We start from the raw sequence: 22,024 nt of genomic DNA, 5'->3' as shown, positions 1-22,024 counted from the left end.
ATGAGCTCTGATACCTTCAGGAGGGTCCTTCTTGGCCAAGGCGTAGCAAATCTTGATGCACAAGATAATCCACTTGGAAAGAGTCCTCTTGTCACTGCCTTGCCTTTTATCTTTCCAACATAGCCCACAAAGAGCTGATCGTACAGCCTCAGATCTCTTGTCCGATCCAAATAAAAGCTGACACCTCTTTTTGGGTGCAAAAGGATACAGCCTCTCTTCCTCCTTGGAAGGGTGAGGGGGAGGATAGAAGGTGGGTAAAGTAATGGATTGCCCAAAATGAAAAGGGGTAACCACCTTGGGAAGGTAAGCAGCCCTGGTCCTTAGAACCAACTTATCCGCATGAATGGTTAGGAAAGGAGGTTTGGAGCTAAGAGCCTGAAGCTCACTTAGCCTCCTAGCCGAGGTAATGGCAATCAAGAAAACCGTTTTAAAAGCAAGAAGTCTCAACGGGCAAGAATGAAGAGGCTCAAAAGGTGAACCCATTAAAAAAGTAAGGACTAGATTCAGATCCCACTGAGGCATAAGGAAAGGAGTGGGAGGGAACTTATTTGTAAGGCCCTTAATGAACCTCATGACAATGGGGGACTCAAATAAAGACGGCTGGTCCGGCAAACATAAAAAGGCCGACAAAGCCGATAAATAGCCTTTGACAATAGCCACAGCACAACCTTGCTGTGCCAAAGAAAGAGAAAACTCCAAAATATAAGGCAACCGGGCATTAGGAGGGTAAATGTCTCTCTCTCCACACCACCTAACAAATCTGGACCATCGGGAAGAGTAGACAGATTTAGTGAAGTGTCGCCTGGATAATAAAATAACATCCACTATATCTGGCGGGAGAGAGAAGGAACTCAGGTTGCCCCGCTCAATCTCCAGGCATGAAGGTGCAAGCTCTGGAGGTGGGGGTGTAGAACCTGCCCCTGCAACTGCGAGAGGAGGTCTGCCCTGAGAGGGAGATGGAGCGACGGGTGCGATGAGAGATGAAGAAGGTCTGTGTACCACACCCTTCTTGGCCAATCCGGGGCGATCACTATAACTTGGGCCCGGTCTTGGCAAATCTTCCTCAAAACCCGAGGAATCAAGGGTATGGGAGGAAACGCGTACAGGAGTTGAGAACTTAAATCTATCTGAAACGCGTCCCCCAACGCTCACTGCATCGGATACTGGAGACTGCAGAACAACGGGCAGTGCGCGTTCTCCTGAGTGGCAAACAGGTCCAACTGAGGAGATCCCCACATCTGAAAGATGTGATGAACCAACTCAGGATGAAGCTGCCAATCGTGATCGGCAAGTAACGCACAAATATTCAGTGCACCGGCCAGATGATTTGCAAACACACAAATCTGTTGGCCCTGAGCCCAGGACCAGAGTCACAGAGTCACTCGGCAGAGACGAAACAACCCTACACCTCCGTGCTTGTTGATGTCACGGTAGTGTTGTCCATCAGGACCTGAACCGACTGACCGCGAAGGGAAAGAAGGAAAGCCTTTAGTGCCAAACGTATCGCCCGCAATTCCAACAGGTTGATATGAAGCAACCTTTCCTCTGGAGTACAAAGTCCTTTGACCTCCAGATCCCCCAGATGAGCACCTCACCCTAGAGTGGAGGCATCCGTGATCACTGTGTCAACCAGCGGAGGAAACTAAAAGGGTTCTCCTTGCGACAGGTTGCCCTGCACACTCCACCAAGACAGGTCAGCTGCAGCTTCTCCGGAGATTTTGATGTTCTCCCCAAGATCTCTGTTGTGCTGATACCACTGCCTGCGGACGCACCACTGGAGTGCCCTCACGTGCCAGCGTGCATGGTTGACCAACAGAATGTAGGAGGTAAACAGACCGTGCAGACGTAGCACCTTCAGGCCTGGAACAGCCGCTCCATCGTGAAATAAAGGAATAATTTCCTGTATGTCGAGAATCCTCTGCGGAGGTGGGAATGCTCGACACACTGTTGTGTCCAGTACTGCCCCTATGAACAGGCTGCGCTCAGAAGGCACCAGGTGAGATTTGGGAACATTTATCGAGAAACCCAAATTGAACAACAGATGATCTGTTATCTGCAAGTGGCGTGAAACCAAGTCCGATGACTGTGCTTTCAACAGCCTTTCGTCCAGGTAGGGGAAAACAGGCACCCCTGACCTTCTGAGATGAGCCGCTACCACTGCCATCACCTTTGTAAAGACTTGAGATGCGGAAGTAAGACCAAACGGAAGAACCGCAAACTGGTAGTGTTGCGTCCCCACCGTGAACCGGAGAAACTTCCAATGCGACTTCAGGATGGGAAGATGAAAATACGCATCCTGCAGATCAATGGACACCATCCAGTCTTCCTGTTGCAGCACAAGAAGAACCTGAGGCAAGGTCAACATTTTGAACTTCTCCTGCCCGAGGTAAAGATTCAAAATCCTGAGGTCCAAGATTGGTCTCAAACGACCGTCCTTTTTGGGGATCAGGAAATACCGGGGGTAGCAACCCTGACCCCTTTCCTGCTCCAGAACAACCTCTATCGCACTTTTTTGAAGCAGAGTAAGTACCTCCTGCTGTAAAAGCAGTAAGTGGTCCTATGAACACCCACCCTGGCTAGGAGGGTAAGGAGGAGGATACTCCAAAAAGGGAAGGGCGTACCCATTCTGTACAAGATTCAAGACCCAACGATCGGAGGTGATCAGTTTCCAATCTGTAAAAAGTGGGCCACCGACCTCCAACCGGACCAACATGTTCTAAGATGGGGATCTAGAACTGCTTTCCTGTAATATCAAAGGTGGTGGGAGGGGAGGTAGAGGAAGAGGAGGAAGACTGATGACTATTTGGTCCCCTGAGGCCTCTTATTTTTCCCTCTGTATGATGTGTACAAGGGATTCTGTTGTTGTTGGCTCTGCTGAGACTGCTGGCGGCCACGAAAGGAAGCAGATCTCCCAAAGCCACAATATCTTTTGTAACCATAGCCTCTGGACTGCACCTGGAGACCTAGAGATCTTGCAGTAGCCCTACTGTCTATAAAACGTTCCAAAGCCAAGTCCGCCTTTGAACCAAACAGCTTTTACCCATCAAAGGGCAAATCCAACAAAGTCGCCTGAACATCAGCTGAAAAACCAGAAGACCTGAGCCATGCCTGTCTCCTTGTAGCCACAGAAGACCCCATCACACGAGCCACGGAGTCAGCAGTGTCCATGCCTGACTGGATTACTTGACGTGCTACAGCCTGTGAATCCGAAAGGACTTCCAAGAAGTTGGCACGATCCTCCTCAGGCAACTTCGGAGCCACTTGAACATCAGAGTCCATCAATGCATGGATGTATCTTCCTAGAAGACAAGTTGCATTAGTAGAGTTTAGAGCCATAGTAGCTGAAGAAAACACCTTCTTCGCAGCTTGCTCCATCTTCTTCGAATCCCTATCACCCAAAAGAGTAGGGAAGACTGCTTTGAACAAGTGGCCTGGACAACTAAACTCTCAAGCGTCGGATGCGAAGACAAAAATGCCGGATCACCAGGGGCAGGCCTGTACCTTCTTGAGATAGAACGAGATACAGCCGGAGCAGATAAAGGCTTCTGCCACACCTCTAGAATTGGATCTTTAAAGCATCTGTAAAATGAAGCAACGGCTCAGATGATGATGATGAAGTGTTTAAAACTTCTGTTAGTATGTTGGACTTTACCTCAGCTGAGGGAAGTTTAAGGCCCAAGAAATCAGCTGCCTTCCTTGTACCTACATGGTAAGGTGCAATGTCCTGAATCAAACCTCCACTTGCAGATGGCAGATTATACTCAGGGGAAGTATTGAGGCCACTAGAATCATGAAGGCCCTCAAACTCATCCATGGAGTCCACTATTTCTCCTTCCTCCTGATTTTGTAAATATTCCCCCTCCTCAAGACGTTGGTGGGGCCACACATGGCACCGGAGAAGACATGAATGACGTTGATGGAGGAGCCTCGGCTTCAAACCTCGAAGTCGATCGAACTCAAGGCGGAGTCCACTTAGCAGCCGAAGGAGTCCGAAGTTCCGGAGTAGAGGTTCTCGGCTCTGGGAAATGCCAAGCCGGAGTCGACGGCAAGAATGGCATGAAAAGAGCCTGGGGATAGAACTTAGGAACACCCAGGTTAAAAGCCAAAGGACCCACAGGGCCTGAAGGCCTGCCGGATGGAGTAGAGGCTCTGGCAAACATACTAAACATTGCATTTAGAAAATGCGACAAATCAGCCCAAGGAGCAGGAAAAGGAGGATATGGATTTGCACCTTCCTGAAGGGGACGCACCTGAGGTCGAACTGGAGCCTGCGGAGCCGGGGACGGCGCCCGCACAGGTGAAGCCTCATGGACTGGAGAAGACTCACCAGGCGCCGTCGTCGTCGCTGGAGCCGGTGAACGTTCATGCTGCAAAGAAGCATCTGAATCCGGCGACGAGGAGAAGGAGATCGAGAGATAAAGTCCTTCCTTCGAGGTCACTCAGCCGGAGTCGGCGACCTCTACCTCGAAACCCTGGCCTTCGAAGAATGATGACAAGAGGTATGTCTTCTCTTAGATTTCTTGTGCTTCTTCGACCTTGAAGAGTGAGAAGACGAAGACTTCACTCTCTTCCTACCTCTCTTCTCCTTTTTGGCCATAAACAACTTGGCCTCACGCTCCTCGATTGCCTTCGGATTCATTTTCCTGCAGCTCCGGCAATCCTCGACATCGTGATCCGAAGATAGACACCAAAGGCAGTCATCGTGTGGATCCGTGATTGACATGTGTCCTCCACACTCTCTGCAGGGATTTAATCTAGTCTTTCTGGAAGTAGACATTCTGTAACAATAAAGAGGTATGAAGTTTTCCTCGATGAAAATGGCGCCCTAGAAAAAAACGTTAAGCGTCGACGGCACGGAAAAAAGGGAACTGACGTCAGCACGCCGTCAAGGTCCTTTTGTGGCTCCGATGAGGTCATACGGTGCCGCGAGCGGAGCCTGTCCGTTGTGATATCCTCATCGACGTGGGAGAGCTAGGAAAGTATTTTCCTGGGGAATGCTGGCACGTATTCAAAAGGTGAGGAATCCACAGGCAGAAGTATCCATCAGAATTCGATTTACATATTCAGCTCAACCTAAATCTAATAAACAGTTATGCATTTTACATGTTTTACAAATGTATCTGTTAACAGAAATGCTTTATTTTGTGGAATTTTTATTTAAATGCTGACTATGATTACGTTAAAAGTACACTTTGAATCCCTTAAAAGCCTGTTTCACAGTTAATAAAATTACAAATAAAAATTAATTCAAATGGATATCACTTACTCGAATGATTATTCGAATTGCAGCGCACCCTGAGGTAGCCATGACTTTGGCGCTGTTGGGAACCAGATTAAAAAGAGGAGGCACAATGGATTCTGCTCCATGGTCAAACTTGTTGCCCAAAATTGTTGAGATATGTCTGTTTAAGAGAAAAAAAAAATTTAGATTTCATGACAAACCTATATTTGTGTGTTACTAAAATCAATGCTAAATATGTTTTGGAGGGTGCTCGGTGGGCTACACTGGCATATTTTTTGAGGGGCCGGCAACTCTCAGTCCTTTGCATGGGCATCAGTTTGGCACATGCCCTGAAAGCCTGCCTTAGAGTAACAACACTGGCTTCTGCCTTCATTGGTCCTGCCTTCTTTATTTAAATATTGTATTTATTATTTTTTAAGTAGTTAAGTTTATACATATCATATTTCATCTTAGTAAATTAATTTAACCACAAACACTGTCAATACATAAGAAAGATAGTAAACAATAACCAGATATAGCAGAGTGCCAAAAGTAAATTAAAATAAACCAAGCATTTATAAAACAGAGTATTCATCATCAAACAGAGTATTCATCATCAGCTATATGCTGTGGCCTAAGTACAGTTGAGTAGTAAATACCCCTTGTTGCCCTTTAGCCTCCGAATACCTGCCTTAAACTAGTATACCTGCAGACAACTGCCCATCAATCACATACTCTACAGGATGTGAAACTAAGCTCTCCCTTGCGATGCACCAATGAGCCGATATAATTGCGACTGAGATTATGGTAGAACACCTGGGGCAAATATCAGGTTTGAATGCCACAATAACATCCTTTATAAAAAACTGTACATCAAACCCCAAGTGCTGGGAAAGCAGTGCACATACATTACACTAATACTCATGCGGAGAGGGACAGCCAGCAAATGTGCACAATATCTGCTGCTAGTATCCCACACTTTGGGCAATAGCTCTCACTACTAACATTATTAGTGTCCCACTCATCAATTAACTCTGGTGTATAGTATAATATACAGAGGGTTTTGTACTACTGAAGCTAAAGGGTGACTGAGACCACTTAAGCATTTATGATATCGAAAGCATTAGATATTTCTTTTGGCTGGACAATCTGACCAATCCTGCGGTTCCACTTACTTGCAAGACTTGTCAGATTTTCTACTCTCTCTGCTATTGCACATAATACTATATAATTCGCTAACCGTTAGCATACCCTCTGTAGTATACAAATATATTAGAGCTTCCAGGTCAGTAAAAGCAGCGTTGTAAACAGGATTATTATGTAGAAAACAAACCCGAATTTTAATATACTTGAAAAATTACTCTTGTGGCTGATCATAAAGTATTCGTAATACAGCAAACTTACATAACCAATGATTAACATGTAGCCACCCAACAGTTTTCAGGTTGTGATCATACCATAATCTGGCAACTGAGGGCCTGATTTACATCTCGGCAGACGTATTACTTTGTCACAACGGTGAGGTATATCCCATCTGCCAAAATATAAATCTCATGATATCATATGAGATTTATATTTTGGCAGAAGGGATATCCGTCACCGTTGTGACAGAGTAACCCAACCGCCAAGATCTAATTCAGGATCTGTCATGGAAGATGGAAGGGAAATTAGGGTAACCCAACAGAGGTGTGAAAGAGCGCTATGGAGCAGTTAGAGCACATTTAAACCCAAATATTACATATGTCTTTAACAATCTTAACACATTGCAATTTTAAGTTATTTTGATTAGAAATTAAAAGAAACTTGAAATCAGCCCCCCTAGCCATTTCTTTAGGATTAAAGCATAAGAATAAGGGTTATGGCCAGTTAGGAGGTTCCCAATACTAGTTTCAAATACAGCTCCAAAAATAGGCCTTTAAATCCGGCAGAGGAAATCTGCCCAATTAAAAGGGAGCTTCAAAAAAGCAAATGGCCCGCCTGTCTCTCTTACATCCTCCCTATCAAACTAGGGATAGCCCCATTTAATTGCTTGAAAAAATTGTATTCCATTAGTAGCGTCAGGCGTCTGTAATACCACATTTCTTTACCTCTTTCAGACAATCCGATTAAAAGTATGTATCTGTTACCAATACCCATAGAACGCATAGTTGCCCATAGACATGTCAAAGAACACCAATTGGGTGTTCTCAGCATCAAAAAGGCTCCCTCTAACCTTGTCCATACCAAAAACCGCAATAGCAGTATTTACATGAAAGGTAGTCTCTGTGTTGCTGTGGCGATAACAAATTATGAATTTCTGTAGCAAGCCGGGAGGGCAAAATGTCGGCATAAATTTTAGCGTCTGATTTTAACGAAGAAATGGGTCAGTATGACCTTTTTTCTTCAGGTGGTTTCTCTCTTTTTTTTTTTTTTTTTTTTAAGATGGTTATATTATTATAATTCCAGGAAGACGGAATGCCACCGCCTTTATGAATACTAGAAACCACTAACATGAAGACATGGATTAGTACTTCCATGAATATCTAGTGGTTTAGTTTAGCTGCTTTTCCAGAGGGAAGAGAACCGATTGCTGCCTCAACCTGTGACACTAATACCATCCTCTAAGGCCTGTGACTGTTGTAAACTCACATGCGATAACCCCACAGATTGTAAACAATCATCTATTTCACTTTGCCTAGACAGTGGAGACTAGACATAGATCTCTTAAACCCTTAACTGCACGGCAAATTCTCCTGCAGTGCGGGAGAATTGGAGGCTGCGTCGGCCAACAGACGTGCACACCACCAGCGAGGTAGTGCTTGCGAAGCACGGAACGAGTTAATAGAAATCTCTAAATTGTTCAAGCACAGCTTGTGTGCCATGGTGGGATTTTCCTGCCTTGTCCCGAATACATTTTATTTTATTCCGATGCCTCCTTTTTGCAATCTGGAAAGCTAGCATCCTTCCCATTCTCTCCCCAGATTCATATTAAAGTTCCTTGATGGCTTTGTACGTGGCAGCAGCATTCTCTTTGTTATCCCAGTCAGTTATACTTGGATAGTTCAACAATTTTACATACATCCCCTGTTAGTCTGGGCTTTTATCTAGAGTAGCTTAGGCATGCCACTGTTCCATTTCCTAAATACAAATAATGCATCCTGTTTTTCTGTAGCTTACTTAAATCTAGTATGAACTGCACAGTAACCCCGTAAATATAAGCTTTATGGCATCTCAAACCATATGTGGGGGTAATGACCCAACATTTATTGTAATAAATTTCCTTAAAAGGGTAATTATCCGGGTTCTATAATCTGTATTTGATAATATTGATCTAGGAAACATGAAACAATACCTGCCCAGGCTAGCACCCGATAACTGAAGTGTTACCAATATGGGATTATGATCTGAAGTAATCTTAGGACAAACCTCTATTTAACTTGCTGAATCAGTACCTAGACAATAAGAACCATATCTATTTGGGAGGTACGTCTATGCAGTGCAGAGAAAAAAATATAGCCTGGCCTATCCGGGTTAAGAGACCTCCATACATCAACTAAACCATTCATCTGTATTATATCTATAATAGGTTTCCTAGTTTTACCATGCAGTATGGGGTACCACAGTTCGTCATGTCCATAATTCATAACGCAATTAAAATCACCCAGTAACATCAGTTCCCTGGACCAATGTGCTAATTCAGGGTTCAAAGCATCAAAAAGATTGAGGTCATCCTTACTCGGACTGCACAGTTCACAGATAGTATATATTTCATAGTATATCTTCTATACAGTACTAGGACTTGTGCAACTGTTCATCTCCCCTTAGCATCAGCCATGGTTTTAAGAATTTTATATACGAATTGTCTTGCACCAAGTATAGCTACCCTGCAAATAGAAAATTGTTTGCTATTACATATAATATTCTAACTGCTTTAACAATGCCCTATCTTTGAATACAAGATAAGTCTCCAAGAGACACAACATATGTGGTATGTAAATGTATATTTCCTCTCTGACCAAACAACATTTCACGGGCCAATTCAAACCTACCACATTCCAGCACATCAATTGAAAGTGAACCAGTGCACACTGATTTCATCTGTAGCACTCCACTGTAACATGACGAATATGAAGGGAATCCACCCCGCAGCAAGAGATTATGTGACAATACAAAGTCATTTCATCCGACTTCTCTCCCAAAGCCCACCCAGAAAAAAGAAAAGTTACATACCAGCAAAAGAATATTTGAATACGCAGACCAGCAACACCCCCCAACCACCCCTCCCAGCTACAGCACTTAGAGAAAAAAATTAAACCCACCCACTCTTTCTGCCCTTAAGGCCAGCCATCAGCTCGGCCCAACTCCCCCTCAGCGTGACAACTCACCCTCAGTGTGACCCCTACTCCCCACACTCACCGCTGTGAAAATGATCATTTATTTCCATAAATTCCTAAGATGCTAAACAAATATTGAGCAAGGTAAATAAGTATCCAGTCATGATATTTATATAACATATAATATAATCAAACTTGCTTAGTGTAAATATGGTTAACCGAGCACTGAAACATCTGAACACTGTGTTAAATAGTCAAATCTACAAGGTGATAGTCAACAGGGAGAGCAAGGAATCTGGGGATGCTAATTTCATAAGTATTATACCCCTGATACACGACTGAGTGTGCTCTTGCCAATGCTGAAGGCCACTGGTGGCATCGCTCTCTGTAAAACAAATCCTTGTTTTATCATCCCGCTGGCTTTTTAAGTGTGCAGGCTCCTGAAGGAATACTTGGGCCCGGCTGCTTTCAATTGGTTGATCATCTGTCCCAGCTTTCATCTGCGATCTATTGTTAGCTTACAGAAATACAACCACACATAAAAGGATATTGTGTCAACAGTAATTCAAATATATTGTTTTTCACAAAAGAAGGTAGCCACAGTACAACAGAATAGGTTGGGGGCCGGGTACTATTCGTTTTGGAAGTGGCCCACTACAAGAAACAAGAAGCCAGTCTGATCCTTTTATCTGACAGTTCAGATCCCAGTCCGACAGATCAGGAAATGCAAGTTGGAACAGTTATATAATGAACTGACAGAGTCACCCCCTTCTTTCCTCTCTGATATTCCCAGACCTTTATTGTTGCGGCATTGGCGACTCTCCAAATCCTCTAATTTAGACTAAACCAGTGCAAACTGACTTTCATGCTCCCTGACTGCCTTCAAAGTGTGCATTCCAACTTCTTCAGTATCTGTAACACTATGTTGGAGCTCAGCCACTTCAGTGGACAGTGTAGACCCTTTTCCAGTTATTTCTCACAATGTTTGAGGCAAATGTGTATTTTCGGACAGAACCTGGGCATAATGTTGTAGTTCCTCAATGGACATGTATAAGCTGTACAATGGTGGCACGCATAGGATCTGGGATGTTGAAAAAGTTACTTACCTTTGGAAATGCATTATCAGGTAGAGACAAGGTCTAGCAGCAGATTCCTTACTTTTAAATTTCCCAGGCATCAGACTGGATCTGTGTGAGCAGTACCCCTGCGCACTGGTAAGTGGCGTCGGAAGGTCCGTACTGCGGCATCCACGCCTGACGCGACATCTGCGTCACCTTTAAAGGTGCCACCTCAGCCTGCTGACATTAATTACTATCCACGACTTTGAACTCCAGGAGAACAGAGCCATGAAGTGCACTGATACTGGTATATCTAAACTGGGACACTGAAAAGGATAAACCCTGACCCTAGAAACTTGTTCGCAGAGCGGGGAGGATGGGTGAGTCAATAAAGAATCTGCAGCTAGATCTTGTCTCCAACAGCTGAAGCATAACCAAAGTTAAGTAACTTGTTCATATGATAAAGACATCTAGCCGCAGATTCGTTACCTTTGAAACGATACATAGGAAATACCATCCCTGATGGTGGGCTGCAGACAAATTCTATACTAAAAAGTCCTGCAGAACCAAGCGGGGGAAGTGCACATCCCCGTTTGACCTGACTGTCCAGACAGGAGATTTCCAGGACTGGGACCTCACATGTTAAAGTAGTGGTAGCAGCTTTAGCCCTGGTGGAATGATCCCTGAAGCCCTCGGGGGGCTGCTTCTTGGCCAGTGCTCTAAATCGTATCCCAGACTCTCCTTGCCCAGTCTGGAGCCACAAGGATGATTTGGGGCTGGATGTTCTTGATTTTTTAATAACTCTGGGCAGAAGTGGCATACAGGAGGCTTAAGCTCCACTCAAGACAAAAATCATCTCTGAACAAGAGCCGCCTTGGAAACTCCAGCACGTAAAACTGCTGACATTGCACGCTCTCAGAAGAGGCTAACAGATCTAACCAAGGCTCTCTCCACTGCTGAAAGAAATCTTTTTCCACCTCTGGATAGAGACGCCTTTCGTAATAAGCTAGGCATAGACAGATGAATTTGCCCGCTCTGGAGTTCAGAGAACCTGCCAGCTGTTGAACCACCAGGGATAAGCCCTGCTGATACAGCAATTACTAGCGATGCAGGGCCCCTTTACAAAGGGTCCTCAACCCCACACTGCCCTGTTTGTTGCAGTACCACATGGCAGAGGTGGTGTCTGTGAGCACTTGTACCAGCCTTCCCTTGATGGAGGGTAGAATGGCTCTCAATGTGAATCAGATCTCTTGGAGCTACAGCATATTTATGAGGAGTCCAGATTCCACCGGAGACCAGAGTCCTATGATCTCCACCTCGCCAAGATTCACCCCCATCCCAAGAGTGACGCATCTGTCACTACTGTGAGATCTGGTTGGGGAAGAGAGAGAGTTCTGCCTTTGATCCATTTGCGGTTCATTAACCATCGCTGAGGGACCTTTGCAGTTCTCTATGAGATCTGGACCATGTCTGAAAGGTTCCCCTGATGCTGTGTCCACTAAAACTAAAGGCCCCACTGCAGAGCCTGCATATACCATCTAGCTTTCATCAATAGCAGAATGCAGGAGGCCATGAGGCCCAGCAGGCTCAGAGTCATTCTGACTGAAATCCAGAATACGGGCTGAAACATCGGAATCATAGACTGAATATCCTGGACCCCCTGCTTGTGAGGATAAGTATGAAACTGCACTGTGTCCAGAACAGCTCCAATAAGAGGAAGTCAGGTGTGACTCTGGCCCACTGATAGTGAACTCCAGCGAATGCAGGTTTGACATAGTCTGGAGGTGGGCAATGACAGCCTGAGGTAATCCCGTATTCAGTTATTGAGATAGGGGTATACTGTCATCCTTAATCTGCGCAGATGAGCCTTGGTGAACACCCGAGGGGAGCTGATAAGGCCAAAGGGGAGTACAATGAATGAAAAGTGCTAGTGGCCTACTGGACACCGCAGGCACAATGGGAATATGCAAATAGGCACCCTGCAAATCCAACACTACCAGTCTCATGGGACCAGGGCAGGCAATACTTGAGCCAAAGTGAGCAGCTCGAACTTCTCAATCAACCAGGGATTTTTAAAGCACGCTACTCACCCGAGAGGGTCTCAAGGTGCTGGGTCGGGGGTGCTCGAGCACCAATGTGGTCATCCGCAGAGCCAGGTCTTGAGCTCTTCTCTGAATAGATGCAGTGTCAGACTCTGTATGATGCGGAGGGGGAGTTCGCTCCAGGTCATGGCCATGATGTAGGAGAAGGACCTACCATCCGATCTGGTCTAGTAGATGCGGGGGACAGTGGCTAGGGCTAGGTCGGCAGAGCGGAGATTTCTCTTGGGGGCGTGGAAGGAGATTCTTTCATTGAGGTATTGGGGTCCTGTGATGTGGAGGGCTTTGTAGGCGTGGGTGAGCAGTCTGAAGGTTATTCTTTTTTCGACAGGGAACCAGTGGAGGTTGGAGTTGTGGGGTGATGTGGTCGTGTCGTGGGATGTCGAGGACGAGTCTGGCTGTGGCGTTCTGGACGGTCTGGAGTTTGCGGAGAAGAGTTTTGTTGATTCCGAGCATGTGGAGGACACAGCGTTGATCTGACGGTTTATGGTGAGTGAAGAAACCAGAATGATGCTGAGGTTTCGAGCATGGTCCGTCGGGGTGGGTGGGCTTCCGAGGGCAGGCAGTCACTAGGTGCTGTCCCATGGGGAGGTGGTGAATCCAATAATGAGGACTTCTGCTTTCTCAGAGTTGAGCTGCTGCTCTTTTAGGATGCAATGTTCTTCATCCCCTCTTGAAGGCTGTGCTCGTTGATGCCAGGTTCCCTGGTGAGGGAAAGGATGAGTTGGGTGTCATCAGGGTATGAGACTATGTTGAGACCGTGTTTTCTGACGATGGTTGCGAGGGGGCCATGTAGACATTGAAGAGCATTGGGCTGAGGGAGGATCGTTGGATTACTCCGAATCTGATCTCTGAAGGTTCAGAGAGGAAGGGCAGGAGTCTTATTCTTTGTGTTCTGCATGAGAGGAAAGAGTGAATCCAGTTTAAGGCAGTTCTCTGGATGCCGGCATCATGGAGTCTGGTGGCTAGTGTGCGGTAGAATACGGTGTCGAAGTCTGCTAAGAAGTCTAGGAGGATGAGGGTTGCAGTGTGTCTTTGGTCAAGAAGGGTGCGGACGTCGTCAGTGGTGGCCATGAGGGTGGTCTCGGTGCTGTGTTTGCTAAGGAATCCGCACTAAGAGGAGTCAAGTTTGTTGTTGGTTTCTATGAAGTGCGCTAACTGGGTGTTAACTATTGTCTCAATGGGGCGTGGCTTACGCGCCGACGCGAGATGGCGGCTCTTCCGTGAGCTCCGGAGAGCGACGGACTCCAATGGCTCTCTGACCCTGCTTCCTCTTGTTTTGAGGCTGGAATCCTGCATTTGTATTCGCCGGAACATGTACGGCGGCGTTTTATTGCAGCTCTGAGGATCCGAACGCCGTTTCTGCAGTCTTTTGAGCCTCTCTTCCCGCAACGACATCGGGACGTGGGCGGCCGCCATTTTGAGTCGCGGAGCCCGCGTCTCTCGTCACGGCTTTATTGCTGCCTCAGGCTCTCTGCAGAACGGTTCCCTCTTCATGCTTCACCTCACTGCATCCCCTCATAAGGTATGGCGTATCCTCACCACAGGCTCCTCCTTCGGTGAATACTATTTCTTCACGTGACTTTATACCTCAATAAGGGTAGACCGCCATTTTCCTAAGTGTGTCACAGGGGTATCCTGATTTCCTGCTTGCTCTACTGCTGTGATGAGGTGCTTCAGTGCTTCCTTTTACACATGACCTCTCATGGACGCTGTGCTGAAATATTCTATATATCACCTATTGTGGCTTCCCTCACCTTGCTCATTTGAGAAGCCAGTCTAACCTATTATAGTTCGTTACGTTTTTCAGTGGTGTAATTTCTAGTTTCCTCCTCTCTGAGGATTTCCTCTGCGCTTGGTGACTTTTTAAGTACTGCCTGTTCGCATTACTCCTCCTTTTCACTCATTTTTCTTTTGTGCTATTGGGGTGCCCCTACACTGGAATAATGACGCATGTCACCGGCAGCTTGAAGTCGTCGAATACAGGAACCACACCCAAGCGCCTCAAGAATGACCCCCCGTCTCCGATTCACACGTCTCCGAATCCTATCCTGGATTCCATCTTAGAGGAGGTTCGAGGTCTCCAACCTTTTATGTCTGCCACCAATGAGAAACTGAAGCAGATTGAAGAGAGGTGGGTTGTAATGGAAGGCAAGGTCTTGAGTCTGGAACAGCGTGTTAGTGACATTCAAGATGTCTCCACCAAGATACCCCTCCTGGAAAAGGAAATCAAGCAGCTCAAACTACACACAGAGGACCTTGAAAATCGCAATCGTAGGAACAACCTACGTGTTTACGGAGTTCCGGAGAATCTTGAGGGGTCTGACATGGTGTCTTTCATTCGTCGTCTCCTGCATGAGCTACTTGATCTCCAACCTAATGTTCATCCACTAAATATCCAAAGAGCTCACCGTCTTGGACGTCCTACCTCTAATGCCTCTAAGCCTCGAGGTATCATACTCCTCTTCCTCGAATTTACTGAATTAATGACTGTTCTCAAAGCTGCCAGGATCAAACGTTGCCTTGTGTGGTCGGGTCATAACATCTTTATTTCTCAAGACTTGTCTAATGCCACCAATGCCCGCCGCAAGAAATTTCTGAATCTCCGTCCTCAGATGCGACAGTTAAATATTCAATATGGAATTCTACACCCTTGCCTTTGCAAAATTACCCATAATGGCCGTGTCCGCACATTCGACGACCCTCAGAAGCTGCACGAGTACCTGCAATCTGCCTCTTCACCTAATATGGACGTTACCACCTGATGCCTCCCTTGGGCATCCTTTGTTTCTCTTTTGCTGCCAGCTTTCTGCTGAAATCTTATATTGTCTCTAGCCTCAGCATGTTTTCCTTCTTTATGTTGTGTTGCTCCTGGTCATTCTCTCCTTCTCTCCTGATGTTCTGGGTGGGTCCGCTTCTCCTTTGGCGTCTCCTCGCTCCAGATGTTTTGGTGTTTTCGTTCTTCTCAGGTCTGGCGTTCTGGCCTTGATCTGTATACTTATTTCTCTTTCCTCTTCTATCTCTCTTCTTCTCTCCCTCTAGTCCTCCTTTTCGTGTTCTACCATTCGGTATTTTTGTTTGATATCTCTTTCCCTTTTCTTTCTCTTTTGAATATACTACTCCTTGATTTTCATTATTCGTTCCTTGTTAGTTCGTCTCTGGTATTTTGTGGCATATTTTTCTTAATTAATGTACTTTTCCTGCATATTTTCTATATATCTAATGTTTGTTTTGCTTATCTCTCTTTTTTTAGTTATTCTCCTGCAATGTGTTCATCCTGGTTGTTCGCCCCCTTCCTCACCTTCCATCATGTGTAATCTTGTCACGTGGAACGTTCGTGGTCTGGGTCACCCTGTCAAGCGTCAAAAGGTATTGTCCCATTTATCCAAGCTTAATTCACAGGTTGCCTGTCTTCAAGAGACCCACTGCACGGACTTGGAATCCTCTAAGCTTAAGAGACAATGGGTGGGTCAGGTGGTTTATTCTCCTGCAGTTAATAACAAGGGAGGTGTTGCAATTTTATTTCATAAAGGTCTATGTGCCCAAATTCTCTCCTCCAAGGCTGATACTGAAGGTCGTTGGGTTATGGCTACAGTTGTTATCCAAACTAAGACACTGGTTTTTCTGAACATCTATGGCCCTACCCGCCCTTCTCCTGACTTTTGGAATGAGGTTAAAATTCTTATTTCCTCTATTGACTGTCCCAATATTGTTATTTCTGGAGATTTTAACCAATGGTTGGATCCCTTTTCTGATCGACTCTCCTCCGCTAAATTTACACCTGACAAAACCCACAAATGTTTCCAATCTGCCATCTCCTCCCGTCCCCTATATGATGTATGGAAAACTTGTAATCCTGACACCTTGGAATACACGTTTTATTCAAATGTACATCATACCAGATCTAGAATTGATTATATTCTAGTTAGTAAATCTCTCCTCCCCACATTACATAAATCTGAAATTGGTTCTATTTTTATTTCGGACCATGCTCCCGTCTTTGCAACCCTTGATCTTACATGTACCTCGTCTAGTTTCAGTCGTTGGAAATTCAACCCCTTCCTTTTGTCAGATGTTGTTTTTATGAAGGAGGTTCAGACTTTTATAGCTGAATTTTTTACTTTTAATGTTCCTGCGGACACATCAGTTCCGAATAACTGGGATGCCTTCAAAGCCGCCCTGAGAGCTTTTACAATCTCGTATGTCTCTAAAAAGAAGAAACTTAATTTATCTAAATACTCGGAAAAACTCACTTCCATTAAGAAACTGGAACATATGTACTTCTCCTCCAAAGATTCTACTGCCCTCCATAATCTTGTTAAAGCTAAATCTGAACTGAATAAAATAGCCACAACTGAAGCATGTAACACTTTATTGAAAATTAAATCTAAATTCCATGGAGGTCAGAATAAGGCTGGTAAAATGCTAGCAAATTATCTAAAAATCAAATCTGAGCGTAAAACTGTGGGCCCTATCCAGAATGATTCTACAAATTCATTGGCTACCTCTGATGATGATATTGCAGATGTTTTTCACGCCTATTATCGCAATCTGTATACTGATGATACTCACCCCACTGAACAAAATTTCTCCTCTTTTTTTGACAATCTCCCCCCTCCTCCTACACTCCCTGATGAATTTGAACAATTAGAAAAGGATATTACCCCTCAAGAAATACTTCTGGCCATCAACTCCCTCAAAAAATCGAAAGCTCCTGGTCCTGATGGACTACCAATTGAGTTTTACTCTGCCCTCCATGCTATTTTTGTACCTAAATTACTACAACTGTTTAATTCCTTCATTGCTGATGCTAAGGCCTCAGGATCTTTCTTGGATGCTCTCATTGTCATAATTCCCAAACCTGACAAAGATCATTCCCAGTGTAAAAATTATCGCCCTATTTCCTTGATCAATTATGATTGTAAAATTGTTGCCAAAATCCTCGCATCCCGTCTTGATTCTATCATCCCACTTTTAATTAAAACGGACCAGGTTGGATTTGTTAAAGGCAGACTTGCTGCTGACAATGCCCGTATGTTCGCCAATGTCATCTCCCATAGTAAATACTTCAAAGCCCCTCTAGCTGCCCTATCCTTAGATGCGGAAAAAGCATTTGACCGCATTAACTGGCAATTTATGTTCCGCACCTTGCAATGGTTTGGTTTTGGTCCCTCTTTTATTTCCTTAGTTCAACTCCTATACTCCGCTCCCCGTGCCAGTATTTTTGTCAATAACCAATTTTCTAGATTCTTTCCCTTAGGTAGGGGGACGAGACAAGGGTGTCCCTTATCCCCGTTGCTATTCATACTTTGCCTTGAACCATTTCTTGAACGAATTCGTTCTAATCCCCAAATCACTGGTTTTAAAATCTCCTCTGTTGAAACTAAATTGTCTGCCTATGCCGATGATATTTTAGTCTACATGTCTAATCCTGTTATGTCTCTTCCCCCATTTATGGACGAAGTCCTCCTTTACTCCTCAGTTTCTGGTTATAAACTCAATTTATCTAAAACTGAAGTACTGCCTTTAAATTCAACTTGCTACCAATACATGTTTTCTTCCACTGACTTTGCTTGGTGTCCATCTAAAATCAAATACTTGGGCATTTGGTTTTCATCATCCCTTAATGATACCCTTAAAGCCACATTCGCGTCCCTTACTCAGAAAATTCAATCCCTCCTTCAAGGCTGGTCCCCATTATTTTTATCTTGGTGGGGTAGACTTGATACCATTAAAATGATGATTACGCCTCACATACTATATACTGTATCAATGCTCCCCATGAAAATTCCAAATTTATATTTTACTCGTTTAAACTCCATTTGCTCTAAATTCCTGTGGAATAACAAACATCCTCGTATTGCCTTACATAAACTCATACGCCCTAAACTGGAAGGTGGGGTTCGCTTTCCTCATTTCAAGCTCTATCACTCTGCACTCTTCCTCATTAAACAATCCTTTTCTTTAGCATTTGACTTTCAAGATTCCCCAACCCCTAAATGGATAACCTTTGAGCGTTCATTGTTACAAGGTTTTTCATTCCAACATACTGTTTTTATGTCCAACTGCTCGTTTTTAGCTAAACATACAGTTTTAAAATATTCTCAAACTCTAATGCATGATTTATTTGCTAAAGATTTGTCTTCACTCCAATGTTTTTTGTCATCCTGTGTATGGTATAGCAAATTTCTCAAATATAAGGGCAAATCTTTCTATTACAAATACTGGAAAGAAAAGGATATTATCTTTGTTCATCAGTTCTTCGCCAATAATGCCATTATTTCTTTCTCTGAAATGCAAGTTTTGTATAATTTACCCATGTCATTTCTCAAGGAATATAGGATTATTACTGCTGCTATCTCTTCGTACTTATCAACCTTTCCTTCCTCTGATGCTCTTCCTTCATTCTCTCCTTCCTCTCCCCTTTATCCTTTATTTTCCCTACGGCAGCCCAAAGCTGCTCTTGTCTATAAATTGTTATCTTCAAATGTTTTGGAACGGTCTAAATCTGCAACTGAGCTCGCTTGGGAATCTGACTTGTCAATATCTCTATCTGTTAATGATTGGAATTGTGTTTGGAACAAGTTGTTTAAGACGTCTATTGCAGCCCGCATTACTCAATCATTATACTTTATTTATCATAGATCCATTCTCACCCCTCTTAGTATTGCCAAGTTTTCTCCTTCTTCTAATACTCTATGTTGGTCATGTTCTTCACTCCCTGGTACACTTAAGCATTTATTATATGAATGTCCCTCTGTTTTAGCTTTTTGGAACTCTGTTTGGGTCATTTGCATGCGTATATTTCATTGCTCTATTCCCTTATCGTTCTTGAATGTTTTTTTAGGATCTGCTTTGGTAGATATTGATATTGCTCCTTCGAATGTTAGATTGCTGGATCTTTTTATTGCTCTTGCGTTTAAGGTAATTCTATCTTGTTGGAAGGATAATTCCAAATTATCTGTTCATACTTGGTGGAACTTTGTTTGTGATGAACATAGGATCTCTATTGCTTCCTCCACTTCTGTCTTCTCTAAAGTTAAATCTGATCTTCTTTGGCTCCCCTTCTCCAACTATCTTGCATCACCCCCTCCTCTCTGATCTCTGGACATCTATCTCTTCTATTTTTTTTCTTCCTTTCTTTTTCTCTTTCCCTTTCTTCTTTCCTCTTCTCTCTTTCTCCCTTCTTCTCTTCTTCTCTCTCTATCTCTCCTATCTCTATCTTCTCATTTCTTTTTCTATCAATGAACTGTTATTTTATTGTATTTTACATGCATCACATCTATATCTCTTGGTTCTATTACACTATTATATTATCTTTGTATTGTACTTTCTTTAAACAAATAAAAAATTCTTAAACTGAAAATAAAACTATTGTCTCAATGACTTTGGCGGCAAAGGGGAGAAGAGAGATGGGCTTGAAGTTCTTGAGGTCTGTCAGGTCTGCAGAGGGCTTCTTGATGAGGGGTTTGACTTCGGCACATTTCCAGTCGTCGGGAAATGTGGCTGCCTCGAGGGAGCAGTTGATCGCTTGTCGCAGTTCGGGTGCAATGCCGGTGGCAGCCCTGTGTAAGATGTGCGGTGGGCAGGGGTCAGTTGGTGCTCCGGAGTGGATGCTTTTCATAGTCTGTGTAGTGTCTTCTGTGGTGTCAGGGGTTCAGGTGAGGAGGATCGGGTGGATGACGTGGGTGGTGTTGGGTCGGTGCCGTGGTCGAAGTTGTCTTAAGAGCGTCTTGATCTTGTGGTGGGAGAAGAAGCAGAGTTTTTTGCAGAGGTCTTGGGAGGGAGGGACGTTGGTAGTTTTGCTGTCTGTTAAATTCTTGTATGATGGCGAAGAGTTCTTCGTAGTTGTGGGCGTTAGAGAGGATTCGATCTTGGATGAAATTTCTCTTAGTTGATTTGATGACTTGGTGGTGTTTCGTGGTTGCGGAGTTGTAGGCGGAGCGTACTTTTGGGGTTTTGCAGTTTCTCCATGTTGTCTCCAGTCAGCAAGAGCGCTTGGATTCTCAGAGGTCCGTAGTGAACCAGGGGGCTTTCGCGTTGTTGTCTGGCAGAGTTCTGGAGGGCGGCAAGTGTGTTGACGCAGTTGGCGATCCATTGGTGAAGGTGGTTTGTTGCTGAGTTGGTGCCTGTTGTGGTAGGGGAGGAGTGCAGCGGAGGGTAGAGGTGAGGTGTTTTTCAGTGATTTTGTTCTAGTTGCTCCGTGGGAGGTGGGATGTGCGCTTGTGTGCAGTGGGTTTCGAGAAGGCGAAATGGATGCAGTTGTGATCCATCCAGAGCAGTTCCATTATGTGACTGAAGTGAATGTTGTTTCATTCTGCAAAGATGGGGTCCAGAGTGTGCCCTGTGGTGTGAGTGAGAGTGGAGATGAGTTGCTTCAGTCTAATGCTGGTGAGGTTCTCTAGGAGGGTGGTGGTGTTGGGGTCGCTGAAGTTCAGGTCACCAAGCAGTATGTAGTCCATGGAGGCAATGGCGTGGGGAGTAATGTAGTCTGGGATGGCGTTGGTGAACTGGTAGCGGTGTCTGGGCGGTCTGTAGGTGAGTGTTCTGCGGAGCATCATTCTGGGGTTGAGCTGGATCTGGATGTGTTCCATGGGGGGGGGGCGTTGTGTTATCAAAGTTGGTGATCGTTAGTCAGAGGGAGCTTTTGGGGAAGATGGTGAGGCCTCCGCAGGGGCGGTTCGGCAGTCTTTCCTCAGAATCTTGTATCTGTGGGGGATGGCGGTTGCAATGTTGGGTGCAGAGCTGGCACTGGTTCAGGTCTTTGTGAGGAAGACGACGTCGGGCAAGTGGGTGTGGAGGCCGTCCCAAACTTCAACTGGGTGTCAGTGCAGGTAGCGCACGTTAAGAAGGATGCAGGTCAGGGGCTTGAGTATGTTGGCGTACGGAGGGTTGAGGGTGGCTGTCTGGGTCCGGAGGTGTGTTAAGGTGCGTCAGCAGTGTCAGCAGGAGATCGGGCCATGGGTGAGGCTTGACACCAAGAGCTGGCAGTTGTTGCCCCCAGAGTTGAGTGTGTGGAGAGTGCTGGGGTCATACCGGTGTGGGTTCGGGGGATCTGGATCCCTGGAACTGGGCCCAGACGGGCTTGCCTTTGGTGCCATTAGGTAGTGGTCCGGGGGGTGAGCAGCTGTGAGGAGGGAGCAGGAACAAGCAGGGAGGTGGACTGTGGGGCTGCAGCGGTGGGGAAAAGAGGCAATGCAAAAATAGAGAAGAAGAAAGAAATAAAGGTGAAGAAGTAAAGGCAAAGAAATGAAAAAAGAGGCAGCAGGCAAAACAAGAAGATAACAAAAGAGAGGAAAAACAGAAAGAGGAAGCCACACACAGAGCGGGCTA

At 45.0% G+C, this 22,024-nt stretch overlaps 1 protein-coding gene across 26 annotated transcripts in view; it reads right to left on the bottom strand.

The window, feature by feature from the left end:
- CLASP2 (cytoplasmic linker associated protein 2) overlaps positions 1 to 22,024 on the bottom strand; it is a 2,039,150-nt gene that overhangs the window by 1,142,800 nt on the left and 874,326 nt on the right. For all 26 annotated transcript variants that reach the window (XM_078688301.1, XM_078688302.1, XM_078688307.1 and 23 more), the window contains one exon: positions 5,267 to 5,402. In XM_078688301.1, the coding sequence (XP_078544427.1) occupies positions 5,267 to 5,402 (136 nt within the window). The remainder of the gene's footprint in view (positions 1 to 5,266; positions 5,403 to 22,024) is intronic.

The sequence above is a fragment of the Lissotriton helveticus genome, chromosome 4_1, assembly GCF_964261635.1.
Source record: "Lissotriton helveticus chromosome 4_1, aLisHel1.1, whole genome shotgun sequence".
In the NCBI taxonomy this organism is placed as follows: domain Eukaryota; kingdom Metazoa; phylum Chordata; class Amphibia; order Caudata; family Salamandridae; genus Lissotriton; species Lissotriton helveticus.
Note: the sequence above shows the minus strand (reverse complement) of the source record. Positions and strands in the feature narration are given on the sequence as shown.